A 23,615-nucleotide genomic window follows, 5' to 3' on the forward strand; every position below is an offset into this window, starting at 1 on the left:
CTCTTTGCACTTTCTACATAACATACCTTAGTGGATCCATCGTTCATTTTAACACCTCTACAATCTACCCGCAGCGGTAGAGCATATCTAAGCGATGCATGGAAAATGGGAGTTTATAGAAAGGCTGAATATATATACTCCTTCGCAGTATATCCTTTATAAAAGGAAGTATAATTCAAGATAAAATACTAGACATTATTTAATTTTAATTACACTGGAAATTTACGACACTAATGGCATATTTTAGCAAGAGGCTAAGACTAAGCAGTGGCGGTTTGGTTTTCCTCTGGGTTCGGCAACGACGCAATGGTTATTTAGAAACACTAGGACTGATATCGTATGAAAAATGCGACCTACCTAAGAAATATAACTCAATATAGACATATACGACATTATGGACAGACCTGCCCAAGATCAGCGGCTGGTACTTTGTTGCCCCTTTGCTGGTTTTGGCTAAAGGAGAGCTCGGTTTCAATTATGCTTTGGTTAAGGGAATGTTATGGTTACCCTTTTATTGGCTAGCCACGTCGGCTAGTCCTTTTCTGCTGGATATCAAAGATAAACGTAAGAATATAAAGAATTTTTTTTGACCGTGATTGCTGCTTACCATTTTGCGGTATCTCTCCTTCTGCTGTTTGTTTAGTCGACACCAAGCCTTAGTACCACGCATGACCATCTCTCGCGGCAGGAGTCCGCTATTTTTTTTCTTGAAATCTCGTAAAAAGTTTAAATAGCCATTATTGGTGAGGCGGGCGACCTTTTTTGTCTTGTAAGTTTTTTTCTTTGAGCACTTTTTAGCTTCCACCATTTCAAAAAATATCAATACAAAAGTATAGTATAAAAAACTTTAGAGTGTACACTTTTTCAAAATACGACTGTGATATACACATTTCGTATTTTTCGGAGAACTAGTAGCGATATTCCGCGTTTCAATCATCCTTCAGGAATCCCATGGACAATTTGGGAATCGAGGATGCTTAAATTTACGGACAGGCGACAGGACATCCGTGGAAACGATTGGATTTACCAGGCCGATGCGCAGCGCTTCTCGGTCATAGACACATATACCTAATCACCTAAATGCCAGCACTGTGGGAGCTTCACCATTGTCCTTGCTTCTTTCACATGCCTAGCATTTGAATTGAATTATTTCACCCGCTGAACAAGTATGCAGTGATGGGCAACGCTAAAATTGGCATCGCGATATATCGGTCCGAAAAATATCATTATCACTATCGAGATTTTTTTTATAAATACATATGCTGTTTATATGTATCAAGTGTGCAGTTACCGTCTAGTTGCCATGTACAAAAAATTACATTTTTGTTCACCTTCTTTGTTTAAACCCAATTTTATAAAAAATCCCATAAAGGGAGTCCTCTAAATTAGCCAGTATTGTAGAAAATTCGTCGTCATATCTACGGTATATTTCTGGGGCTCTCTTCAAAAATGTTATGGCTCTCTTTTTTGGTGTTCTTGAATGGGGTTTTGAGTCTGCAGCAATTTTTAGAATTGAGGAAATATTTAGACCTTATTTTAGACACATTCCAATAAGAAGGAGAACTTAAAATAAGCATATCTTATAGAAAATTGATTCATCAATTGGAATAAAATTATGTGATCAGGGCTAAACGTTCTAGATAGCTAATAATATTCGGTGGAACATCAAATTGAGCAATATAGAACTTGAATTCGTCAGTATATTTACGGTATATTTGGAAAATGAGACTGTATATATCGGTATACTTCTGAGGGGCAGACCGTATATTGTATCTATAAATCCGCGGTCACACTGTAGAATTTATTTGTTAATTATTGTACATTTTTTTGTTAGCGCGCGTGCTGTGAACGACGCCGCTGAATGATAGCTCTGAGTGCATTGTTAACCAAGTACACGATCGGTATTATGAGCAATCTAAGCAATGGCAATCCTCAACAGCAACAGAACCAGCAACAGCAGCAGCCACCAAATGCAGCAGCTGCAGCAGCAGGCCAGGGGAATGCTGTGGGTGGGGGCGCGGGTGTGGGCATAGAGCTGCCAGCTCCTGCTCCGCCAGGACTGGGGGCTGCCGTGGGCGTGGCGGCAGTCCAGCGGCAACGTCTGCTGCAGCAGGCGCAACAGAACACCGCCGCCGAGGGCAGTGGCCTGGAACGAGGAAGCTGCCTGCTCCGCTATGCCTCGCAAAACTCCCTGGACGAGAGCTCCCAGAAGCACGTCCAGCGGCCCAACCGCAAGGAGCGCGGCACAGTGGGACAATACAGCAACGAGCAGCACACAACCCGCTCCTTCGATGCCATGAACGAGATGCGCAAGTAAGAAAAACTACCAAGTGATGTGGACAGGTGGATTAGTTGCTTGACTTTTGGCCCAAAATCTGAAAAATACATATGTATAATCACTGCAAATGTCAGACGATCGTCTCGGCATCCCATCCCATCCCATTCCCACTCGCATTCGCATTTTGCATATTTGCGCAGTTGATTTCTGTTTGTCTATTTGCCTATACATATTTATTTTGTATAATATTTGCCCCCACCTTTTGTCAAGGGGCCATTCGCATTATTATTATTATTATTATAATGGGTTGTATGCGCTGCTTTTTGGTTTCGCACTAGAGCACGACCTTGAACTTGCGGCGTATTGCCCAACGATTTCTGTCGATTTGTTGTGGTTACGGCTTCCGCATCTCTACATTTGGTTGACTGGAAAACTACCCGATGGCCAGAAACCCAGAAACCAGTTTCCAAACCAAATCCACAGTGGTGTCAGAGCCAAAAGTGAATGTGTTGTAACCTTAAGGTGAACGAACACGTGTTGAGCGTAGGATTCAAGCGGAGGACACTGGGAGTCAGATGAATCTGCATGTACATATAGGAAAGAGGATCAGCATGACTCTTGAGAAAATGTTTAGAATCATTCCCAATGAATGCAGGAAAAAGAGGATTCAATTCAGCAGAAAACGGGAAGATAAACAGAAAACTAACAAAATCATTGGTGCAGGAAGAGACACAGAGAATGAAGGCTTCCCCAAGATCAGTTTCATTTAAAAAAGTGTAAATAAACATCTGGCTTTACTCCAAACAAAAAATACCGATATCATTCGTATTTATTAAACCACTTGACACCTAATAATGCTCTCGGTTTCTCTGTATCTTTGCTTATTTTGCTTATTCGCAGACAAAAACAACTCTGTGATGTCATATTGGTGGCCGATGATGTAGAGATTCATGCCCATCGCATGGTATTGGCCTCGTGCAGTCCCTACTTCTATGCGATGTTCACCGGCTTCGAGGAGTCGCGCCAGGCGAGGATCACACTACAGAGCGTGGATGCACGAGCACTGGAATTGCTCATCAATTATGTGTACACCTCGACGGTGGAGGTGAACGAGGATAACGTGCAGGTCCTGCTGACGGCTGCCAATCTGCTGCAGCTTACGGATGTGCGGGATGCCTGCTGTGATTACCTGCAGACCCAATTGGATGCCAGCAATTGTCTGGGCATACGCGAGTTTGCCGATCTTCATGCCTGCGTGGAGCTGCTCAACTACGCGGAGACCTACATCGAAGAGCATTTCAAGTGAGTTCCAAGATTATGCTTCATGTCGGAAATATGGAACTATAGAGAAAGCAATCACAGACAGACGAGATGCGATAAGGTTTGGCACGTTACCGAATGAATGCTCCTTGAGATTTTGTGCAAAATCAGAGTAAAGGTCAGCCCTATATTTAGTCGTTTTGAAACCAGTTTAGATTTCTTTATATGTTTAATTAATTGTAAGAGATTGACCGGTTTATTATATTTGCCATTAATTGCATCTCAATCCCATACTCCGCCGCTGAACATTTATGCCCCAATTCACCGACTGCTTTATTTACGTTTTGCCTTTGCATTTGCCTTTTCTGCAGCGATGTGATCCAGTTCGATGAGTTTCTGAATCTCTCGCACGAGCAGGTTATCAACCTGATAGGAAACGATCGCATTTCGGTGCCCAATGAGGAGCGCGTCTACGAGTGTGTGATCGCCTGGCTGCGCTACGATGTGCCCATGCGGGAGCAGTTCACCTCGGCCCTGATGGAGCATGTGCGCCTGCCGTTCCTGTCCAAGGAGTACATTACCCAGCGCGTGGACAAGGAACTGCTGCTGGAGGGTAATATCATATGCAAGAATCTGATCATAGAGGCTCTCACCTACCACCTGCTGCCCACGGAGACGAAGTCGGCTCGCACAGTGCCTCGAAAGACGGTGGGCATGCCGAAGATCTTGTTGGTGATTGGCGGTCAGGCACCCAAGGCCATACGCGCCGTCGAGTGGTACGATCTGCGCGATGAGAAGTGGTACCAGGCTGCCGAGATGCCCAATCGTCGCTGCCGCTCCGGATTGAGTGTGCTGGGCGATAAGGTCTATGCCGTGGGTGGCTTCAACGGCGCACTGCGGGTCCGCACTGTGGATGTCTACGATCCGGCCACCGATCACTGGGCCAGTTGCTGCAACATGGAGGCTAGGCGATCTACTCTGGGCGTGGCTGTGCTGAACGGCTGCATCTTTGCCGTGGGCGGATTCGACGGCACCACCGGACTCTCCAGCGCCGAGATGTACGACCCAAAAACTGATATCTGGCGATTCATCGCCTCCATGTCCACGCGTCGCAGTTCCGTGGGTGTGGGCGTCGTTCATGGCCTGCTCTATGCCGTTGGCGGCTACGATGGCTTCTCTCGCCAGTGTTTGTCCTCCGTGGAGCGTTACAATCCCGACACAGACACCTGGTCTGCCATCGCCGAGATGACTTCCCGTCGCAGTGGAGCCGGCGTGGGAGTGCTGAACAACATCCTGTACGCGGTGGGGGGCCACGATGGCCCCATGGTCCGCAAATCCGTTGAGGCCTACGACTGCGAGACGAACACCTGGAGCTCTGTGTCGGACATGTCCTACTGTCGCCGCAACGCCGGAGTGGTGGCCCACGAGGGGCTGCTCTATGTGGTCGGTGGCGATGATGGAACCTCCAATTTGGCCTCCGTGGAGGTGTACTGCCCGGAGTCGGACAGCTGGCGGATCCTGCCCGCTTTGATGACCATTGGACGCAGTTATGCGGGCGTCTGTATGATCGATAAGCCCATGTGAATGGAAGAGCAGGGTGCATTGGCACGGTAAGTGAGCCCATCTAATTTGAACGAATTCTGATCCCTGAACTTGAGTCTAATTTTGCGTTTGATTACAGACAAGCGGCTTCGCTGGCCATCGCACTGCTGGATGATGAAAATAGCCAGGCTGAGGGGACCATGGAGGGTGCCATTGGGGGGGCCATTTATGGCAATATCCCACCAGTTGGAGCGGCTGCTGCAGCAGCTCCAGTCCAGCCATCGGCGGCCCCTCAGCCTCCAAATCATCCGCACTACGAGAACATCTATGCGCCAATTGGTCAGCCCAACAACAATCAAATTGTGGCCGCCGCCAACGTCAATGCCCCTGCAAATGTTGAGGATGCTCAACAGCCACTCCAGCTGGCAGCCCAACCAGCGCCAACAGAAGCCAATGCCAACATTAATCCACCCCCACAGCCAGGACCCTCACCACCATCGCCACAGCCACAGCCACAACCACAGCAGCTAGCACCAACGCCACAGCAACGCGCACTGCCCATGAAAAACTATCGCAATGATTTATACGATCGATCTATAGCTGGTGCCGGGATCCTGGGCGCGAGCGCCGCTGCGGCGGCCTACGATGTGCCGCGTGCAGTGCGCTCAGGCCTGGGATACCGTCGAAACTTTCGCATAGATATGCAGAATGGTAAGAAGCAGCTTAAGGTAAATCTAGGAGAGAGTATACAATGTTTTCTTATCCGCCCTAGGCAATCGCTATGGAACCGGACTGCGTTGCACGCCGCTCTACACCAACAGTCGCTCGAATTGTCAGCGTCAGCGCAGCTTCGACGACACCGAATCCACCGATGGCTACAATCTACCCTATGCCGCAGCCGGAACAATGCGCTATGAGAATATCTACGAACAGATACGCGATGAGCCCATCTATCGACCCACTGCCACCAACCGAGTGCCGCTATATACACGCCTCGATGTGCTGGGGCATGGCATAGGACGAATCGAACGACACCTGAGCTCCTCCTGCGGCAACATTGATCACTATAATCTGGGCGGCCACTACGCCGTGCTGGGACACTCGCATTACGGAACCGTTGGTCACATACGACTCAATGCCAATGGGGCAGGAGGCACGGCTGCGAGTGGAGGAGGAAGCAGCACTTGCAACGTGCCCAGCTGCCAGGCGTATGTGGGGAGTGCTAGTGCCGCTGCTGCAGCGGCCGCAGCCGCTGAAATGGGATACGGCAATGTAAAGGTTCCCGTTAAGAACAGCGCCTCGAGTTTCTTTAGCTGCCTGCACGGCGAGAATTCGCAGAGCATGACCAACATTTACAAGACGACAGCAGCGGCAATGGCTGCCCACAACTCTCCGCTCACGCCGAATGTGTCAATGGAGCGTGCGGCACGGTCTGCCTCCGCTGGAGCCGCAGGAGCAGTCGTCGACGATCCATCTGTGCCGGAAAGCGCTTCCAGTTCATCAGTGAGCAATGCCACTCGCCCAACCGGAGCTATACCCAAGGTGAAGGCTGCCAGTAAGACGGCCAAGGAGTCGGCAACTGCTCCACCAATTGCTGGTCTAGATAAAAGTGGATCGACTGCGTCGGTAAAGAGCGGACCAACTGCGGCCGCTAAGAGCGTTTCAACTGCGGCCGTCAAGAGTGCTGCCCTGGCCAAGAAAACCACATCGACCACAACCCGTTCGAGTTCTTCGGGAGATGCCAGTGGGAATAACACTCTTAATCGCATATCCAAGTCCAGTTTGCAGTGGCTGCTTGTGAACAAATGGCTGCCACTGTGGATTGGCCAGGGACCCGACTGCAAGGTAGGATTCATCTTTAAACGACCACCAAGGATACTTACTCATAACTTTTCTTGTAGGTGATCGACTTTAACTTTATGTTTTCGCGTGATTGCGTTAGCTGCGACACAGCCTCCGTGGCCTCTCAGATGTCGAATCCTTATGGCACTCCACGCTTGGGTGGCTTGCCCCAGGACATGGTTCGCTATCAGAGCTCTTGCACTGGATCCTGTGCAGCATCGACTGCTTCCTCTACTATGCGTCGGGATCCAAATGCAGCAGCCCGTCCTCTTCACAGCACCTTGAGTCGTTTGCGTAGTGGAGCCGACAAGCGTAATCAGAATGGAGCGGCGGCATCAAATTATAGATACGAAGATCCCTCGTATGAGAATGTGCATGTTCAGTGGCAGAATGGATTTGAATTTGGACGCTCGCGTGACTACGATCCCACCTACCATCAGCAGCGTCCGATGCTGCAGCGTGCCAGGTCCGAGAGTCCTACATTCAGCAATCAACAGCGACGCCTACAACGCCAGGCGGCCCAGGCACAGCAGCAGGCACAACCATCTGCCGCGAAGCAGGGGGATCCTTTCAAGAACTACAAACTGAATACGGAGAACAATAGTTTCAAGCCCAAGCCGCCAGTTCCAGTGGAATTGCCCGACGAACTCGAGGGCGCTGTGGGCGGTGCAGCTGTGGAAGTGTCTGTCGCGGAGGTGGAAGCGGAACTGCCTGTGGATCCTCCTGTCAATTTGAGTGATAATGAGACTGAGACGACCAACAGTCAAAACAACCCTCAATGCTCTACCACCACCAGCAGCAGTAGTAGCAGCGGAAGCCAGAATAATGTGAATGAACATCACGATTAAGATTGGATAAAGTTCACTTTGGTTTTGAGAGCAGCTTTTAATTTTCTGTTTTATATATTTCATTTTTAATTTTGTGTTCATTTTCTGTCACGCTGCTCCTCTCCTCAAAATTGGATCTCAAAAAATGAAAAATCAAAATCGAATCGACCAAAAAAGCGTTTAAATTCGAATCAAATTTTAAAATTTTATAAAATATTTATACTTAAGAGAAAAACTTTCCCATGGTAGAATTTGATAGCATTACATATGCATGTATTTATAAGGGGCAACATTTTGTGTAACCAGCCAAAGCTCAAGATCGAATATTATGTTGGATAATGTAGTTGTAGTTCAATGAAGAATTTTTGTGTCATAAGCGCCATATCAAGCACACACTACTCTCTATATATACCATACCACACTATACATGTCCAACACAATCTACCCACAAGCAATATGCATTTGATAAATGATCTAATTATAATTTCACAAGTTCCAAATCATGTTCCACTGCCTAGACAAATTTCCATTGCATCTTAGGGCTGTTCCGTTCCAGCAGTCTTGGATATCCACTCCTTTTGGTTTAATCCATTTACGTATGCTAGGTTTCGGCTTTAAAATCATACAATACTCCACTAGAAAACCTATCTTTTAAGTCAATTAGAATTACAGGTATTATTTACATGCATATACTATATGCGTAGCACTTGTACACCCGCATATACATATAGAAGAATAGAATACTCCATTTATGATTATAATAACCATACTTACATGTGTATTGAGTTTAACTAATTCATAATAAAACTAGTTCAACGATACACCAAAAAGATGAGCGCTACTCTGTATTTCTGGAAGATTTTTCTTTTTATTTTAACAAACTATTATAAAATTGCATGTTTCGTTCTCATTGCTTTTGTTTTGTTCATATACACAGATAGTACATTAAATATCAATATCATTAATGTCATTAAATTAAAAAATACAATATCTGCCTGTAAGATATACTGGTACATATCTCTCTTTTTTGACCAAGGAATTGTTTTCTAATCGGTTTTGCTGGATATGTTCTCGCTATGCCCTCTCTCATACGGATAGACCCAAAAAAGCATCAACATCGATGAGCGCTAATTGAATTTTGATAGTATATACGGGTATCTATGGTAGGTATACGCATATCTTTATAATTTTGTGTGAAAATTTCGTTCGTTTGTTTATATTTTTGTTTGTTTGTTTGTTTTGGTTTGTGTTTCGTTTCTATGTAATTCGAATATTACGTGAATGCTTATTCTTCACTCTTCATATAGTTATAGTTATCTTGGTTTTTTCTCTTGCAATTTCTCGCTATGTCTACAAGCTTCGTTTAAATTGCTGATAAGTTCTTTAGGATTAGGTATAGTATATTTGTTGCCGTTTTCTGTTGTTCTTCTGGTTGCTGTTGTAGTATACTTCGTTTCACCGCCTCGTTCAATACTAAACTTAAAATGTACACAAGAAACTATCAACTAAACTAGAGAAATGCTTTAAAAAATTAGCCCAGAACTATACAAAAACGCTTTAAGCGCCTCCTCCCTCTTCTCCATAATCCACTCGACTCAATACAGACCTCACGCAAAAAAAATTATATTTAGCTTTATGTAAGCCCATATCAAACTCCCCCACATGGTGACCCTCTTGGATCTGCCAGCACTCTCGGCCTGAATCCTCTTTCGAGGCACTCTTTACTTGGGCAACTCATAGATCTGGACGGGCAACGCTTTTGGCGTGATGATCTCATCCTCAAAGTCCTCGTCATCGCCATGGATGGCATAGTCGCCGCCATTGTGCTCGCTCTCGAACTCATTGGGCACGATCTCCACATCGCTGGGACGGGAAGTGCTGCGCGATCCTCCACCGGAGTCGCCGCCGTTTCGATTCGATCTCGTCTTGGTCGACTTGCTGATGAAGTCGCGGAGTATGTGCGAATAAAGGATGTCATCCAGATAGTACATGGTGCCCAGGTTATAGACGAATACCTCACTCTCCGTTATCTGGGCATTGTTGACGCTCGTATAGTTGCTGCCCGGGTTGCGTGTGATCTTTATGTGACCGCCGCCGATCGTTTCGTATACCTCATTATCGCGCAGATCACGGTTGTAAAGACGGCCGCGTACAAAGTGATTTAAGAGCATTTTTATTCCCCGCTGAGAGGCCTAGAAAGTCAGAGGATTAGTAACCCATATTTGCTTAAATTCGACCATGAATACTTACCATTACCTCATCCGAAAGTCTATCGAAACCAAGCTTCTCAAAGGCCCGATCCTCTGGCACAAAAAAGGTGTAATTGGCTCCTGAGATATGGGGAGCAATCTCTGCGTTGTTCAGATATCTTTTCGGGGGATTGAATAGAAGACATAGCCCAGCATATCTCACATAATAATCCAACAAATTCCTTACCTAGTAATCTGGGTAAAACGTGGATCTCTTTCCAGGGCCAAAAACGAATGCGACAAGAACTGAGCCCCAAACCAGGGGAATGCCAGCAACGGGGGAGTCTCCTTGTCCTTGTGCATCTGAAGGAGGAACAACATTACATTAAATCAAACACTAGAATTGGATAAGCCATAACCGGGTTACCTGGTGCAATTTGGAGACGACGGCCTCGGTGACAAAGAGCACCTCCGATATAATGAACACCTGATTGCCGTTGGAGAGGGTGAAGTCGGACATAATGCTGACATTATTCACCGTGGGGGTGGCTATTCAAGGGGGAGCAAATAAGCAAAGAAGCCAAGGAGAAGAATGTTGTCAAAAATTGAATTCGGAATATAATTTATGGGGCCACTTACGTTGGCCATGGAAGACGACATCATCACCGCCCATGGTGTGAACGACGACCTCGTCCATGTTCCTCACATCCGATAGTCGGAGGGGCCGCTGCATGGGCAGGAAATGATTGAGCAGCACCGTTTCGGTGAACTCTGGCACACTGAACGGATAGAAGCCCCAATCGATGGGATGCCAGCGCTGGAAGGCATTGTCCGAGGGTATCAGCACCGTATAGGCATTGTCATCCATTATGCGTGTCAGATTGCTTTTCGATAGAAAGTGTTGGAATACTTTTGTGCCTGTCTTCATGTTGGCCAAAAACGACATCAGCGGACTGGCCTTCGACTCCTTAATAATGGGCTCCACTTTGGCATGTGCATTCGTTATGTTCGGCTGCTCCAGCGGCTGGGGGTCGTTGTAGCGGCTATAAGTGGGATGGGCACAGATAGATGTGATATATATATAGATGGGATATATATATGTGTATGTATATGGAGAGATTCGGCCTTTACCAGAGGCGGAAAAGGAAAATCTAAATGTGTGTGTGTTTGTGCAGAAAGTTGGACCAGCAAAAACTTTGTTTGCGGCCTGATAAATTTCGCATGAGTGCACTTTTGACCGCAAACAAACTAGGACCAGGAGAACTTAGTACTCGCTAGATAGCACCGCACAGTGGTTCGAGATAAGCCCCAAAGCTGCAGTTGCAGGTGCAGTGGCAGCTCTACAGCCCAATCTGTGGTCAAACTTTGAAAGACTTTTGTAGGATTCATCATAAGCTATTTATTTATTGCAGACCTACATAGTTATCTAAATACATATTCATCTGTCTGTCAATCTATCTACAATATCAATCTCACTATTTTTCTGCAAGGCATATATGGGTGGGTAGTATATGTGGAAGATATATGCATGTGTAACTGATAGATCAACTTTAGCAACCACCAATTTGTATGGCCACCAAAATGCTCCTTATCAAACATGTCCATCTTGAATGAAAAGTATTCACAGTCACAGTTTTAAGGAGTTCAGATGGGAGTTGTCCCACTGTAGCGAAACGAAGGGCTGTACTCACTTGTTCGTTTCCTGTATGTTCCGCTTGGAGTAGGGCGACTTCCTATCGCCCAAATAGCCATCAATTCCAATGGCCATCAAATTCTCATTGATACGCAGCTTGTAGAGTATTTGCTGTCCATTGAGTAGCCAAACATTGTTGTGGGACTTTTCCAATTTACGAAAAACGATTTTATGTCCGTTCCCATTGCCGTAGGACTCCTCCTCTTCCTTGCTGTTGGCCACACCGCTATAGCTGTCAAAGAGCTTCCCAGGCACCAAATGCTCCAACATGAACTCCTTCAGTCGCGGCTTCTCGATGGTCCGCACATCGATTTTGGGCACAATCAATGTATATGGGATATCTGCAATTAGAATCGGGCCATATACATACATACAGACACACAAATGTACATAAAGTCGGATAGAAGAGATGGGATAGAGAGAGTTACTTGGGGAATTGCTCACTTAAAAATGTAAACTGTTTTCGTTTCATTTACCAGGCTACTCCTGAATCCCCTACCTTTCTGCATGCTAATCAAGTAATTAACTTTCGGCTGTGCTCGGGGCGTATGCCTTTTATTTTTGTTCCTTTTTGTGGGTGTGTACGAGTAATGACAGACCAGAAGACTACCGTCTCCCGTCTCGGCAGGGGAATATGCTGGGCTAATTATATCATATTATTATGCGGCACGCATAAAAATACACATTGTTATGCTGGGCTGTGGGTGGATGGGTGCTCGGGGAGGTATTCGCAATGATGCCTAATGAGGTAATAAGCTTTTAGGGTTCCGCCAAGTCACTACATTTTGTACATGATGTTCTTTCTCATTGCTATTTCATTATTAATCAGTGTAATTATATTTAAATTGGATTTTTCTTTCATAGTAATTCAGATTGTATTCCTCTATTGGTTTTCTCCCTATGATCTCTATCATCTCTATGTAGAATCTACGAGAATTATTATTGATACTCCATAAAAAAGTCAATTCTTGCATTGGAAATATGTCAAATATATGAAAGAACTATTCCATTGAAAAATTACACCATCCATTTGCCATGCCTTGCCTATAGCCTGTCAATTAGTTAAATGAAGTAGTTTTAGTTTATGATCAGCATTTGGACAGTTGAACGAAGCCATTCATCAACGTCACACGTTTTCCCCATTTTGGCCATCTGCGGAGTTGCCAAGGCTTCGAGAACTGTGTATAACCGAGAGCCAGTCTTACCATGTCCTGCCTAACGAGAACACTGCAGCTGTTGCAAGTGCTGACATTGATTTCGGGTTGCAACATCTTTAAATACGCTCCGAAAAAACGGGCATTTCAGCTGAGCTCCCAGTTGAATATGGCCTTGGGAGTACTCCACGGCTTCTGGCTGAGACCCTGGCTACTGTTTATCTTCCTGATCTTCTCGGCCATGTTCATCTTTTTGTTCATAGAAGTCCTGGTGAACTTGAAACCGAACAGTGACAGTGCTCTGAATCTATTTTACCTGGCGACTCGTTTCTTTTTACTCAATGATCCAATTTTCATAAGTTACATTATTGCCTATATCTATGTGTACCAGCGGAAGCGGATGCGGGACTTGCTGAACAGATTTGCGCGCATCTATTATAGATATAGAAGTATATGTGGACAAGGGCCCACTATTAATTGGTGGCTCTTTCTCATGTACATGGGTAAGATGGCTTCCATGACAATGATGAGGAACTATTCTCTACTGGACAAGATTCCATTCTTCGGACCAAACTCTATATTCAATACATTTTTACGCCGCTCAGGGATTCTTTTCGGGAGGATTCAGCCATTTCTGCTGGGGGTTACTGCCCACTTGGGTCTGCTGATCCTCTACTCTTGCTATATTCTTCCACCATCCCGCCCCAACCGACGTCAGTTAATACCGCTGATTGATTACTATAAGAACCTGATCGAGTTGCGCAGAAGGTTCGAGCCTCTAATCAGACCCCTGGTCTGGATCTGTATAATGGATGACTTCATTTTCTTCGTGATCACGCTCCATTTTTTCTTGTCTAAGGAGCCCAGCTCCCACTCAGTGGGTTACTACTTCTATACAGTTGGTTTAAACTTCTCCTATCCGCTGTGTCTTGTCTATGTCAATCTCGCTATCGACTCGGCCCAAAGAGAGTTTGGACAGTTCAAGAAAAACTGCAAGCCCGAGCGTCAGGTGAGTTCAGTGAATATAAAGAATATGTTGGGTTCTGTATTAACTTTCTGGTTCCACAGTTACAGATGTTTTGGCTCTACCGATTGACTCTGCATAACGGAGCAGACAAGAGCGATTTGAATGTATTTCGCTTGAATCGTGGCCATATCTTGGAGGTCCTCAGTAAGGGCTTTACGTGGGCCATGTTTTCATATGGCATTTACGTGAATAGTGAGGAATTTCTGAAGAATTATGAGAGGGTTAAGGAAAAGCGCCAGTAGCTGATTTTCGGTTTTTTTTAATCCCAATGAATCATGTAATGAATTTGTAATTGTAATCTTTGCTATACTTTGCTATGAATTACATACATTTCTATCCCAAATATTATGTATTATTAAACAATCATATAGGGAACAAAATCTTTCGGATGTTTGTACCAATAAATATGGGAAAAAATTCTGAAGTTAGTGTATTAGGGAGGCCCTACCTCCCATCAATAATTTGTTAATAGCCTGGTCTATTAGGTAAATGAAGTAGTTCTCTTTTTACGATCAGGACAGTTAAGCGAAGTCATTCATCAACATCACACAGTCCCATTTCCCCCATCCGGCCACCCTTTTTGTAGTTGCGGGAGCTTGGTAATCAGTTGGCCATGTCCTGTCTAACGTACATACTGCAGCTGTTGCAACTGCTGACAACGCTTTCGGGTTGCAACATTTACAAATATGTCCCTCGGAAGCGGGCTTTTCGGCTGAGCTTTCAGTTAATTTTGCCGTGGGAGTGATTCACAGATTCTGGCTACGACCTTGGCTATTCGTGATGTTCCTGATCCACTTCATCTACTACTTCATGGAGTTCCTGGAGGCCCTTGTAGACTTGCGGCCTGCTACGGAGCGTTCCCTGAATGTGCTGTATATGACAGTGCACTTGTATATACTCAATAAGAACTTTCTCATAAGTTACAGCATTGACTATAACCATCTTTATCAGCGGGAACAGATGCAACAGGACGTACTCAACAGATTTATGCGGATTTTTGAAAGATATAATAGAATATGCTGACAAGAACCTACGATCAACTGGTGGTTCTAATTCATACATCTGATTCAGATGGGAACCATAATAATTTCGCCTCGTCAACACGATTTTATTACGTTTGTGGTACCCACTTCCAAGTTTTCAAAGCTTTTACGAGGCTCGGCGCTTTTTTTCGCCCTCCTTCAGCCCCTGCTGCTGGAGGCTCTTCTGATCCTCTACTCCTTCTATGGTCTGAATATATTCCGATCCCACAGACATCAGTACATACACCTGATTGATTATCACAAAAATCTGATTAAGCTTCGCCACAAGTTTAACCCTTTCATACGGCTCTTTGTGTGGATCTGCCTGATCGAGGAATTCTTTTTCATCGTGATCATCTTCCTTTTGGTCTTGTACGACGAGAGATTGGCGGCCAAATTGATATATGGTTTAATTTCGGCATTGGGCTATCCTCTGTGTCTGATCTACATCAATATGGCCATCTATTCAGCTAAACGAGAGTTTGGCCGTTTCAGGGCCAATTTCAAGCATCAGCGTCAACTGAGAATTTAGGAATATACACATAAGGAAGTGTTCTGTTCTTTCCTAACTTTCTGGCTTCTTAGATGCAAATCATATGGCTCTACCGATTGGCCATGCAAAGCGGAGCGAAATGAATGTCTTTCGAATGAATCGTAGTCATCTCCTTCAGATATTCAGCCATGGCTGGATATGGGCCATGTTCTCGAACAGCATTTTCGTGAATAGTACGGCATTTCTGAGACGTTACGAGAGGATTAAGCAGGCAGTCCATGATAAATGATTGCACATTTTAGTAATTTTGGAGAAAAGTTTTGTAATTTCATACTTCAGAAATATCAAGTACATAATAAATTCAGAAATGAGAAGCTAAATGGAATGTCCCACTGCGGTACTCACCCCTCTTGAACTTGTAGGCATACAGCTCGAGGACGGGGAAACCATCGTCAATAAACCGGACGACTTGCTGCCACTTCTCATCCTCCTGATTGCGTTGCAGGCCGTCCAACTCGGGCAGCACTCTGCTCTCAATCTGCTTGGCGTTCTTCAAACTGGCATCGATTTGACGTTCCAGAGGAAAGCTGATGGTGGATGCATCTGGGGAGGCAGCTGCAGCCGCTGCTGGAACTGGAGCTGGAGCTGGAGAGGCCGAGGCACTCTGCAGCAGCAGCAGCAACAGAAATGTTGCCACCGGCACTTGCAACATTTTGCGCGACATTCAAGTTTCGGGTTTCCCTTTATTTATTTTTGCTTCTTGTTCGTTTGCAATTTGTGAAATTATTTTTAATTGCTAGCACTTTCAGAGAGTTTTCCTTTTGTTTTGTTCGAGTTTTGGTTATGTTCTTCTAGTTTTTCCACTTGGTTTTCTCTCAGTTTTTTTGTTCTGATTGTTTTTGCGGTACCACGAGTTTATTCATTTTCGTTTGTGTATAAGTTTTTGGCCAAGAGAAGCTTTACATAATGGTCGAGAGCTGTGTCCGGGAGCAGAAGAGAAGAGGGTTATAATTGAGCAGTCCATCAAAGGCGATTTTGATGAGTTTGCAAACTCTGGAACTTATTGAAATTCAAGTCATTGCCTATCGGGCTGAGCGAGGGGTCTTCTAGCAGTGTTTTGTATGCAAATCATATCGCATTTTTCGTCTCTATAAAACAGATATGTACATATATAATATATATATGTTTATATATAGAAGTGAATAGTTTGGCTGGGGCTCATCACGATTGGATTTACATTTGATTGCAGTCGGTTGCATATTTGGTTTGGGGGAAAAGCCCAAGAGGTAGGCTAGGGTGGGTATCTTTATAAGATGCAAAATAGATGGTAATCAAGAATAGCCGTAGTTAAATTTTGCACACTCCTCGAGTCGTGATCCTCTTTTGTCAGATTTTATTTTCAATTTGCATATAAACCGTATCTATATAGTAAACCATCATATGCGATAATTTGCTTATTTGCTGACCTCTGGGCTCGGATCTGATCGCATACAAGGCTGCTCGCCTCAGTCGGCGGCATGTGTTCACAGATACACAGATACAGATACACAGATACGATGATACATATACAGATACAGCAACAGATACAAACACATCTGTCAGATATGTGAAGAAAGTAAATTAATTTCAATTAAAGTTGACAAAACTAAACGGCAAACTACGGCGTAAATAAATCCAGAAAAAGAGGAGAACGCACAAAAACTTGGCGGCAACTTAAACTAATCAAAGCGACTAGCGGAAAAGCTGCCACGGAAAATATCCACAAACAAAACAAAACTGCACTCTTGGGATGACTTTCCCACTCTGAATCTGGATCCCCACTATTTCTGTTGTATTTTAGAATATTTTTAAAATAAATATTTGGCTTGCTTTTTCACCTTTGGCGCGCATTTGGCTTACTGAACTGAACTGAACTGAACCGAACCGAACCGTACCGATTCCCGTTTCATACTGCGGACCTGTGGACCTGTGGGTCTGGCTCTGGCTCTGGGCATGGGTGGGCGAAGCGCCCGACTGGAAGACCAGAAAGAAGAGACTATGGAAAGAGCAGGGACAGAAGGCAGAGAAAAACGGGCTCAGCGAATGCCCACTGGGAAATGGGATGGCTCTGCCCCAAGAGGAGACCTGTGTGTCCGGCATACGGGGAATGATGGAATTCTGAAGCAAGAGGGATATATATTTTTATGAAGATTGTAGAAAATTTTGGCAATTTTATTTTACAGAACTAATGAGAACAAGTTTTAATTGTTAATGTCCATTGATACCCTGGAAAATCAATCTTTCGTATTTAGATGCGCACTAAGAAAGACAAGCCTAATGTTTTGGCTCTTCCTAATTAAGAGAGTGATTCACACAACCCTAATATGTATGCACTGAGAGACAGAGACCTGGAGTGCAACTCTGACACTCCGTGGTACTAACCCTACTACTATTTATACACGCTTCAACCATTACAACTCATATTTTTCTCTATAAACAAGCAATGATTTTTCCCATTCCATAGCGAGAAAAACAATTTCCTTCTTATTCATATTCCGTGTGCATTCGCCACTGGGCATTTATCACTTATCACAAACGCTCATTATTCATGATTATGCTTTGGCTTTTGTGCAAAATTGTGCAACTACCGCCGCTCGTCGCTCGTCGCTCGATGCTGATGCTCGATGCTCGACGCATGGACTGGATGGATGGATGGATGTCTGTGGCATGGTCTGGTCTGGTCTGTCAGTGGTTCCCCATTATTGTGGAACTCTACCCAGTCCGTCCACCGGTCTGTATGTCCGTCTGTTTGTCTGTCTGTCTGTCTGTCTGTCCCATCGGTCTGGAAGCAATTGCTGTGATTGTGCTGATGGGGGCTGAGCTGCTGAGCTTTGCTCTCCCGGTGGCCGCAGACTACAGAAGACTACAGACTGACTGACTGCTGCACCACGTAAATGTTGTCTTGTCTTGCCATACTGCAAGTCTGTATTTTTGGCTTCTTTCCCGATGTCTTCCCTCTGTGTGCGCTGCCTTATATACACTATAATGAGAGTCTCGTGCACGTCACTTTTTTTCTCATTGTGGGTCTCTGAAAGCGAGTCTGCCGGCTCGGTCCACGTAATTGTAATTGATATTATGGTCATGCGGAGACTTTATTTTTAGTCAGCTTTTAATACCACCATCGAGCTGCATTTCGTATGCGGCAGGGGCTTCGGCTTTTTATATCTTGATTAAATTTTGTGTTTTTATGGTTCCACTTTTTTATTTTAAATTAAATTGTCTGGATGGTCGGAAACAAAAGTTTTGGAACTATTTCGTCAAGACAAAATGTGGTTATAAGTCTCGGGTTATGAAAAAATGGTCAATTATGTCCATAGGAAAAATTATATTCTTCCAAGAGGATTTTTTTAGCAGGAAAAACAATGAAAAAATTCTTTGATCTTTATAAATTTCAAAATTGTTTAACAATAAATGTTAAAAGATAATATTGTTGAACCACTTTACGCCCGGAAAAACATTCCTTCCTGAATGTTACCCGAAGTTTGGGGTCGAACCCCTTAGCTAACATTTCTTAATTGTTGACAGGAACTGCCAAGATGTAGCCCTAGTTAGGTGTCGCAAAAGATTAGAGAAACTACTGCAAATTATTTGAGCACCTAGTTAATTGAGTTTCAGGAACTTCCCGGTGAGGAATCAACAATGAAAGCAAATGTCAAACATCTCCCAGGTGCTACATTTCACGGAGGAACTTGTAGCAAAGTTGAGCAAAGTATTTATAAAATTACCCGCTTTAATGTGAACTTAAATTACTCGTAATTGGCAGCTGTGATAGTTACGGAGCACTCGCCTTTCCGTCAACACGAGCTTTTCCCCAACACAGTTTGTAATTACATTTTCACGTAGAGCTTGCGCTGGGTTTTTGCCAGCTGCTTTTCCTTCTCCCCTTTTTGTGCACTCTGCATTCCTGTATGATTAAAAAATTCTTGGGAAAACTATGCTCATAGTTTTAGCCCTCAGAAAAGCCGGTAAATCAAGCCAGACACGCACACACTTGTTATGGAGTCATATATCCGTATGTGGGGTAGCAGAGGTGGGGAATGGGAGGCACATTACCACCTGACAGGGCAACTTTTTGCCGAATTTATGTATACGAAAAGCAGGAAGACTACTGCAGAGTAGTAGTAGTGATAGTACTACGACTACTACTACTACTACGAGTAGTATTGAGCACTACGGAGTGGTATACGGGTAATACAGTGACGAAGAGCAACAGAAAAGCAGCAGCAGGAACCGCAACAATAAACAGAGCCGCATACGGAATGCTGTATCCAGAGTGCAAACCAATTGAAATTAATTTGCATAATATAAATCTGGACATCCAGCAATAGAATGGAACCGAATCCAGGCCCAATTCCCCACCCAGGGGACCGCACGATGCATACGCCGCTAATTCTGGGATTATTCACAGTTTATTGCACTTAGTTTTCTTGCACACAAAAGTCTTTTCCAGAGTCTTTTCTTCTCTCCTTCCATTACGATAGCCCTGCTCGACGGCGACTTTTCACCGCTGACTTTTCCTTTCCATTGATTGAATTTCTTTTGTGCTCCGTTTCACATTATCTTTAGCGAGTTTTGCTTTAATTAGATTAGGTTTTGTTTGCAGCGGACTGCTCAATGTTCCACTGCAATTTTTTACTTGTTTCACTGGATTTTATTATCCGCTCGCGCGGCTCTCTCTCGGCAAATGTTGCGTCTGTTGTGCCGGAAAAGTGGCGACAAATGAGGAGCTTTTGCCTCGGCTGCGTCGCTTTTGGGGGCTCCTTGGCTGTCTACTGGCTAGGGTTGTCAAGTTTTGTTTGGATTCTCGTTAGCCAGATAGTGGTATTCGAAGGCAGGTGGAATCATTTATAAAAGTAAAGTCAGCCTATTTATGTACAACTTCTTTATTTTCCATTGACTGCCTGCATTTCTTTATTTTTATCTCCGCACTCAGCGCTTTGCTCTGACTACGTTAGTCAAGCCAACTAAGCCGAAGCTTTTAACTAGTCTAAGCTTGTATGTTAAAGCTTTCATAACGATTGTACCAAAGCTTGCATGATTAACCGAGACACAAACCAGAAGTAGCTGAAATTTCAGTAGTTAAATAAATATTACTTATACGCCCTGATGTCACTGATACAAAAGTTATTTTAGTTACTTGAAATTCCTAAGATAGTTTCTTTAAGCTTCTTCAAGTATAGATATATTTGTTACAGACCTTAATTTCCGTAACAATACTTATCTCATGTATACCCATATTTAAAGTACTGATTAAGTTGTTGGGAAGGGGGCAAACCCGCATCCGATTACCCACAATGGCAAAGGGAATATGGAAATATAACTGTAATGCTGTATTGCAAAACTGTAAATATATTTTTTAGTGCAGAAAATGAAGAGGATTTGATTTTATGCAAATGCCGAAGATTGAAATTTCTGTGTTAGTGTTTTCAAGAACTTTAATCTCTAACAAAAATATTTCAATAATTTTTAAATGTGTCAAAATGTTTGAAAATATTAAATGGGTATAAATAAAATCAATTGAAATGCACAGTAAAAATTGCTCAATTATTCGCGACCACCCCTTTTCCTTTCTCTCTCTCTCCGTTTTGCAACGTGCATTCGACGCATTCTTTGCATTACTTTTGCACAATTATGTATTAATTAAGTATACGCCACGTACTCCACGCACTCAAACTCAATATGAGAGAATGCCATAGTCGAGTGTCTCGACTATGAGATGCCCAGTACTTGGGATGCACTTGTATATGAGATTCTCAAATTGCTGTAGCTTTAAAATGTGCAGAGCTGACAGCTGGCTGGGTCTCCCCGGGAGCTATGCTTGGGATAAGGAGGTAATGGATGTAATGTTGATGCCAGTATAAGGTGCCAATAAACAGACAGGGCCGTATCAATTGGCAATTGATGATAATAAAGAACTTATACATTCTAGGGAGTCATGTTCGCTACAATATACCATTCATCTCCAGGAATACCTTGTATAAATATACTTTAACAAGACATAAACACATTGAACAGCACGTAGCCGGCTATTATTAACACATTAACAGGTCGCTACTCGTCTGATTTATTTGGATAATTCATAATTATAATATGCAGGAGGCATCATTGGTAGCCGACACGTGACAGTGCAAACAATATATAAAATATGCGCCGGCAATTTGTTTGCTCCTAGCAAACATAAAAAACAATGAATACTTAATAAACACAACAACACTATAGCTATTAAATGTCAAATTAATTTTCATGCCATTAAATGCAGCAAGTGCTACACAAAGAACCAAAAAATAAACAAAAAATATAGAATAAATGTTCAACAATCAAACGCAAGGAAACACAAATCAAAGCGAACGATTCAAGGTTTTCCTAGCAAGAACAGAGAACGAAAATCCGCAGAAAAATAATGGGAAAACTGGAGATGAAAGGAAAACAGACCAAACAAGAAAGGAAATTTGTTTTCGGCCATCGATGCTTCAGATACACTTGAAACACTACTTATATGGGAAGAGAGCAGATGCAGGTCATATGTAGATTTAATATTTTGAGACATACATTAATTTGGAATACACAGATTGGGATTTCATGAGGGTCCTGCCAAGGGTAAGTGGTCGATCGGTCTCAATAGCCAATCAAATAGATCAGAAGAGAAAGAATGCTCTCAGATGAGGCTCGTTCCTGTTGAATATTATATGGAGAAAGACAAGTTTAAATATGAAGTTTGTTTTAGTGATATTTCTGATTACCGTATGCTTATACTTTGTCTTCTGCTTTCTTGTAAGTGCACACCAAGCCTTAGCTCCTTTTCGGACCGTGTCTTTTGAGTTCAGCCAGGGATACGTCTTTCTGTACACCCGCAGGTAGTTCCAAAAGCCATTATTGGCTAAACCGAGACGTTTTTGCATACGAATACTACTCGTTTCTTGCAAAAATTTCCTTTTATTAGTGCATTTTTTATGTTTCTTGCGCCTTTTAGGTGCCACCATATCTACTATCAGCTCTGTTCCAAAAATGTTTGTTATACATTTTTTCCAAAGCCAACTATATTTTATGCCCTAGAAACAGATATGGATCCGACTGCCTGTGGATAGGTCCGCAGATAAGTCGGTTGATAGTTCCCTTTAAGTTGTGGAACACCGTCGAAAGGGATCAGATATCGTTCTCGGTGTCACAAGCATCAAAATCACAATGCTGCCTGCAAGGGTATAGACAAAAAAGAAAGGGAAATGAAAGCAAACCATAGACCGAAAACTGTGCATAAATGCGGCTTAAAGGGCGACTGGCTTAAGGTCTTAGGCGTCGTCTGAAGAGTGTGCACATGGGGACTGGGGGACATGGGCAATGCCATTGGAAACGTGCATTGAGCTAGCAAAACAAATAAATATGGCTATACAATTTATCCAGTCGAAAGTTTCCATTCCATGGACCCATGGAGTTGCTCTTTTATTTACCAGCATGTATTTACATAGATTTACATTGAAAACACTTTAAATGCCTGGCAATCAACGCCTGGCTGACTGAGGACCTAAGCTAAATCGGATTGGAGCGGACTGGAGGCTGGGCAGGGACTAGGACCTGTGCACAATTGTCCTGGCTGAAACATTGTTAAATGACATAAAAGACCGATGCCCCCTGGCTCCCAGGCCTCTCGAAAAGTGCAACGAGGTCGACAACACATACAGAGGCAAACTTTGTGGTTAAAACTAAAGTGGCCTTTTTAGCATTCTACAAATACCAAAAAAGAAGGCAGGGAAAGTGTCCAAATAGTTGAAAGTAGAAGAGAATTTTGTGCCTGCTCATCTGCATTTGGCCACAGTTTTCGCTTTGGCCTCTTTTTTAATATTTCAACACATTTTTCGCACTGCAATGGAGGAGCACGAACCGGGCCAGGACAAGGACCAGAATCAAGTCCAGGTCCTGGTCCAGTCCAGGAGTCCGGCGTCGAGGACTTTGGTCTTTCGTGTCTCTTTGCGGTAATTTATGCATGCTGTTTGCGTTCTCTCGACTTTTTGGCCTTTGCTGGTTATAAAATAAATAAGAGATGTCACAAAAATGCTTTGACACGCTTGTTACTCTGCCGAATATTCGTAGAGTAAGTTCCCGAGCAATATATACAACTTTACTTGATTTAATAGAGGTTGCACGACACGTTTTCCTCCGATACTTTTTTTGTTAATTAAGCAAACCCTTATATTCTATCTCTTCTTTCGTCGGCCTTCCAGCGGGTGCCAGAACAGCTTTAATGCTCATTCAAG

At 43.8% G+C, this 23,615-nt stretch overlaps 3 protein-coding genes and 1 long non-coding RNA gene across 7 annotated transcripts; 2 read left to right on the forward strand and 2 right to left on the reverse strand.

Annotated features, from left to right (window-relative positions):
• Positions 1-135: 135 nt before the first annotated feature.
• Positions 136-1,140, reverse strand: LOC108163131. Of its 3 annotated transcripts, XR_004473118.1 has the most exons (4): positions 608-1,138; positions 508-545; positions 358-453; positions 136-286 (listed from the first exon to the last, which is right to left on the reverse strand). It is a non-coding gene; the product is annotated as an uncharacterized LOC108163131 (long non-coding RNA). The 3 variants fall into 3 exon arrangements; XR_004473119.1 differs by having other exon boundaries at positions 136-453; positions 508-542; positions 608-1,140; XR_001775631.2 differs by having other exon boundaries at positions 136-453; positions 608-1,130.
• Positions 1,141-1,782: 642 nt separating this feature from the next.
• On the forward strand, positions 1,783-8,766 carry LOC108162852 (ring canal kelch protein). Its single transcript, XM_017297796.2, has 6 exons — positions 1,783-2,313; positions 3,179-3,580; positions 3,910-5,148; positions 5,220-5,791; positions 5,853-6,925; positions 6,982-8,766. The coding sequence occupies exons 1-6, from the start codon at positions 1,862-1,864 to the stop codon at positions 7,768-7,770; spliced, it is 4,527 nt and encodes a 1,508-aa protein (XP_017153285.1). The 5' UTR covers positions 1,783-1,861; the 3' UTR covers positions 7,771-8,766.
• Positions 8,767-8,815: 49 nt separating this feature from the next.
• On the reverse strand, positions 8,816-20,102 carry LOC108162853. Of its 2 annotated transcripts, none has more exons than XM_017297798.2 (8): positions 20,003-20,102; positions 15,733-16,304; positions 11,630-11,972; positions 10,578-10,981; positions 10,366-10,487; positions 10,186-10,301; positions 10,000-10,117; positions 8,816-9,941 (listed from the first exon to the last, which is right to left on the reverse strand). In XM_017297798.2, exons 2-8 carry the CDS (start codon positions 16,049-16,051, stop codon positions 9,471-9,473), a joined length of 1,893 nt encoding a protein of 630 aa, XP_017153287.1. In that variant the 5' UTR covers positions 16,052-16,304; positions 20,003-20,102; the 3' UTR covers positions 8,816-9,470. The 2 variants fall into 2 exon arrangements, with proteins under 2 accessions (XP_017153287.1, XP_017153286.1); XM_017297797.2 differs by lacking the exon at positions 20,003-20,102 and adding an exon at positions 17,205-17,307.
• Positions 12,440-14,101, forward strand: LOC117189058. The gene is made up of 2 exons (XM_033393964.1): positions 12,440-13,794; positions 13,854-14,101. The coding sequence occupies exons 1-2, from the start codon at positions 12,838-12,840 to the stop codon at positions 14,052-14,054; spliced, it is 1,158 nt and encodes a 385-aa protein (XP_033249855.1). The 5' UTR covers positions 12,440-12,837; the 3' UTR covers positions 14,055-14,101.
• Positions 20,103-23,615: the final 3,513 nt, after the last annotated feature.

This window comes from Drosophila miranda, chromosome 4 (genome assembly GCF_003369915.1).
Source record: "Drosophila miranda strain MSH22 chromosome 4, D.miranda_PacBio2.1, whole genome shotgun sequence".
Taxonomy (NCBI): domain Eukaryota; kingdom Metazoa; phylum Arthropoda; class Insecta; order Diptera; family Drosophilidae; genus Drosophila; species Drosophila miranda.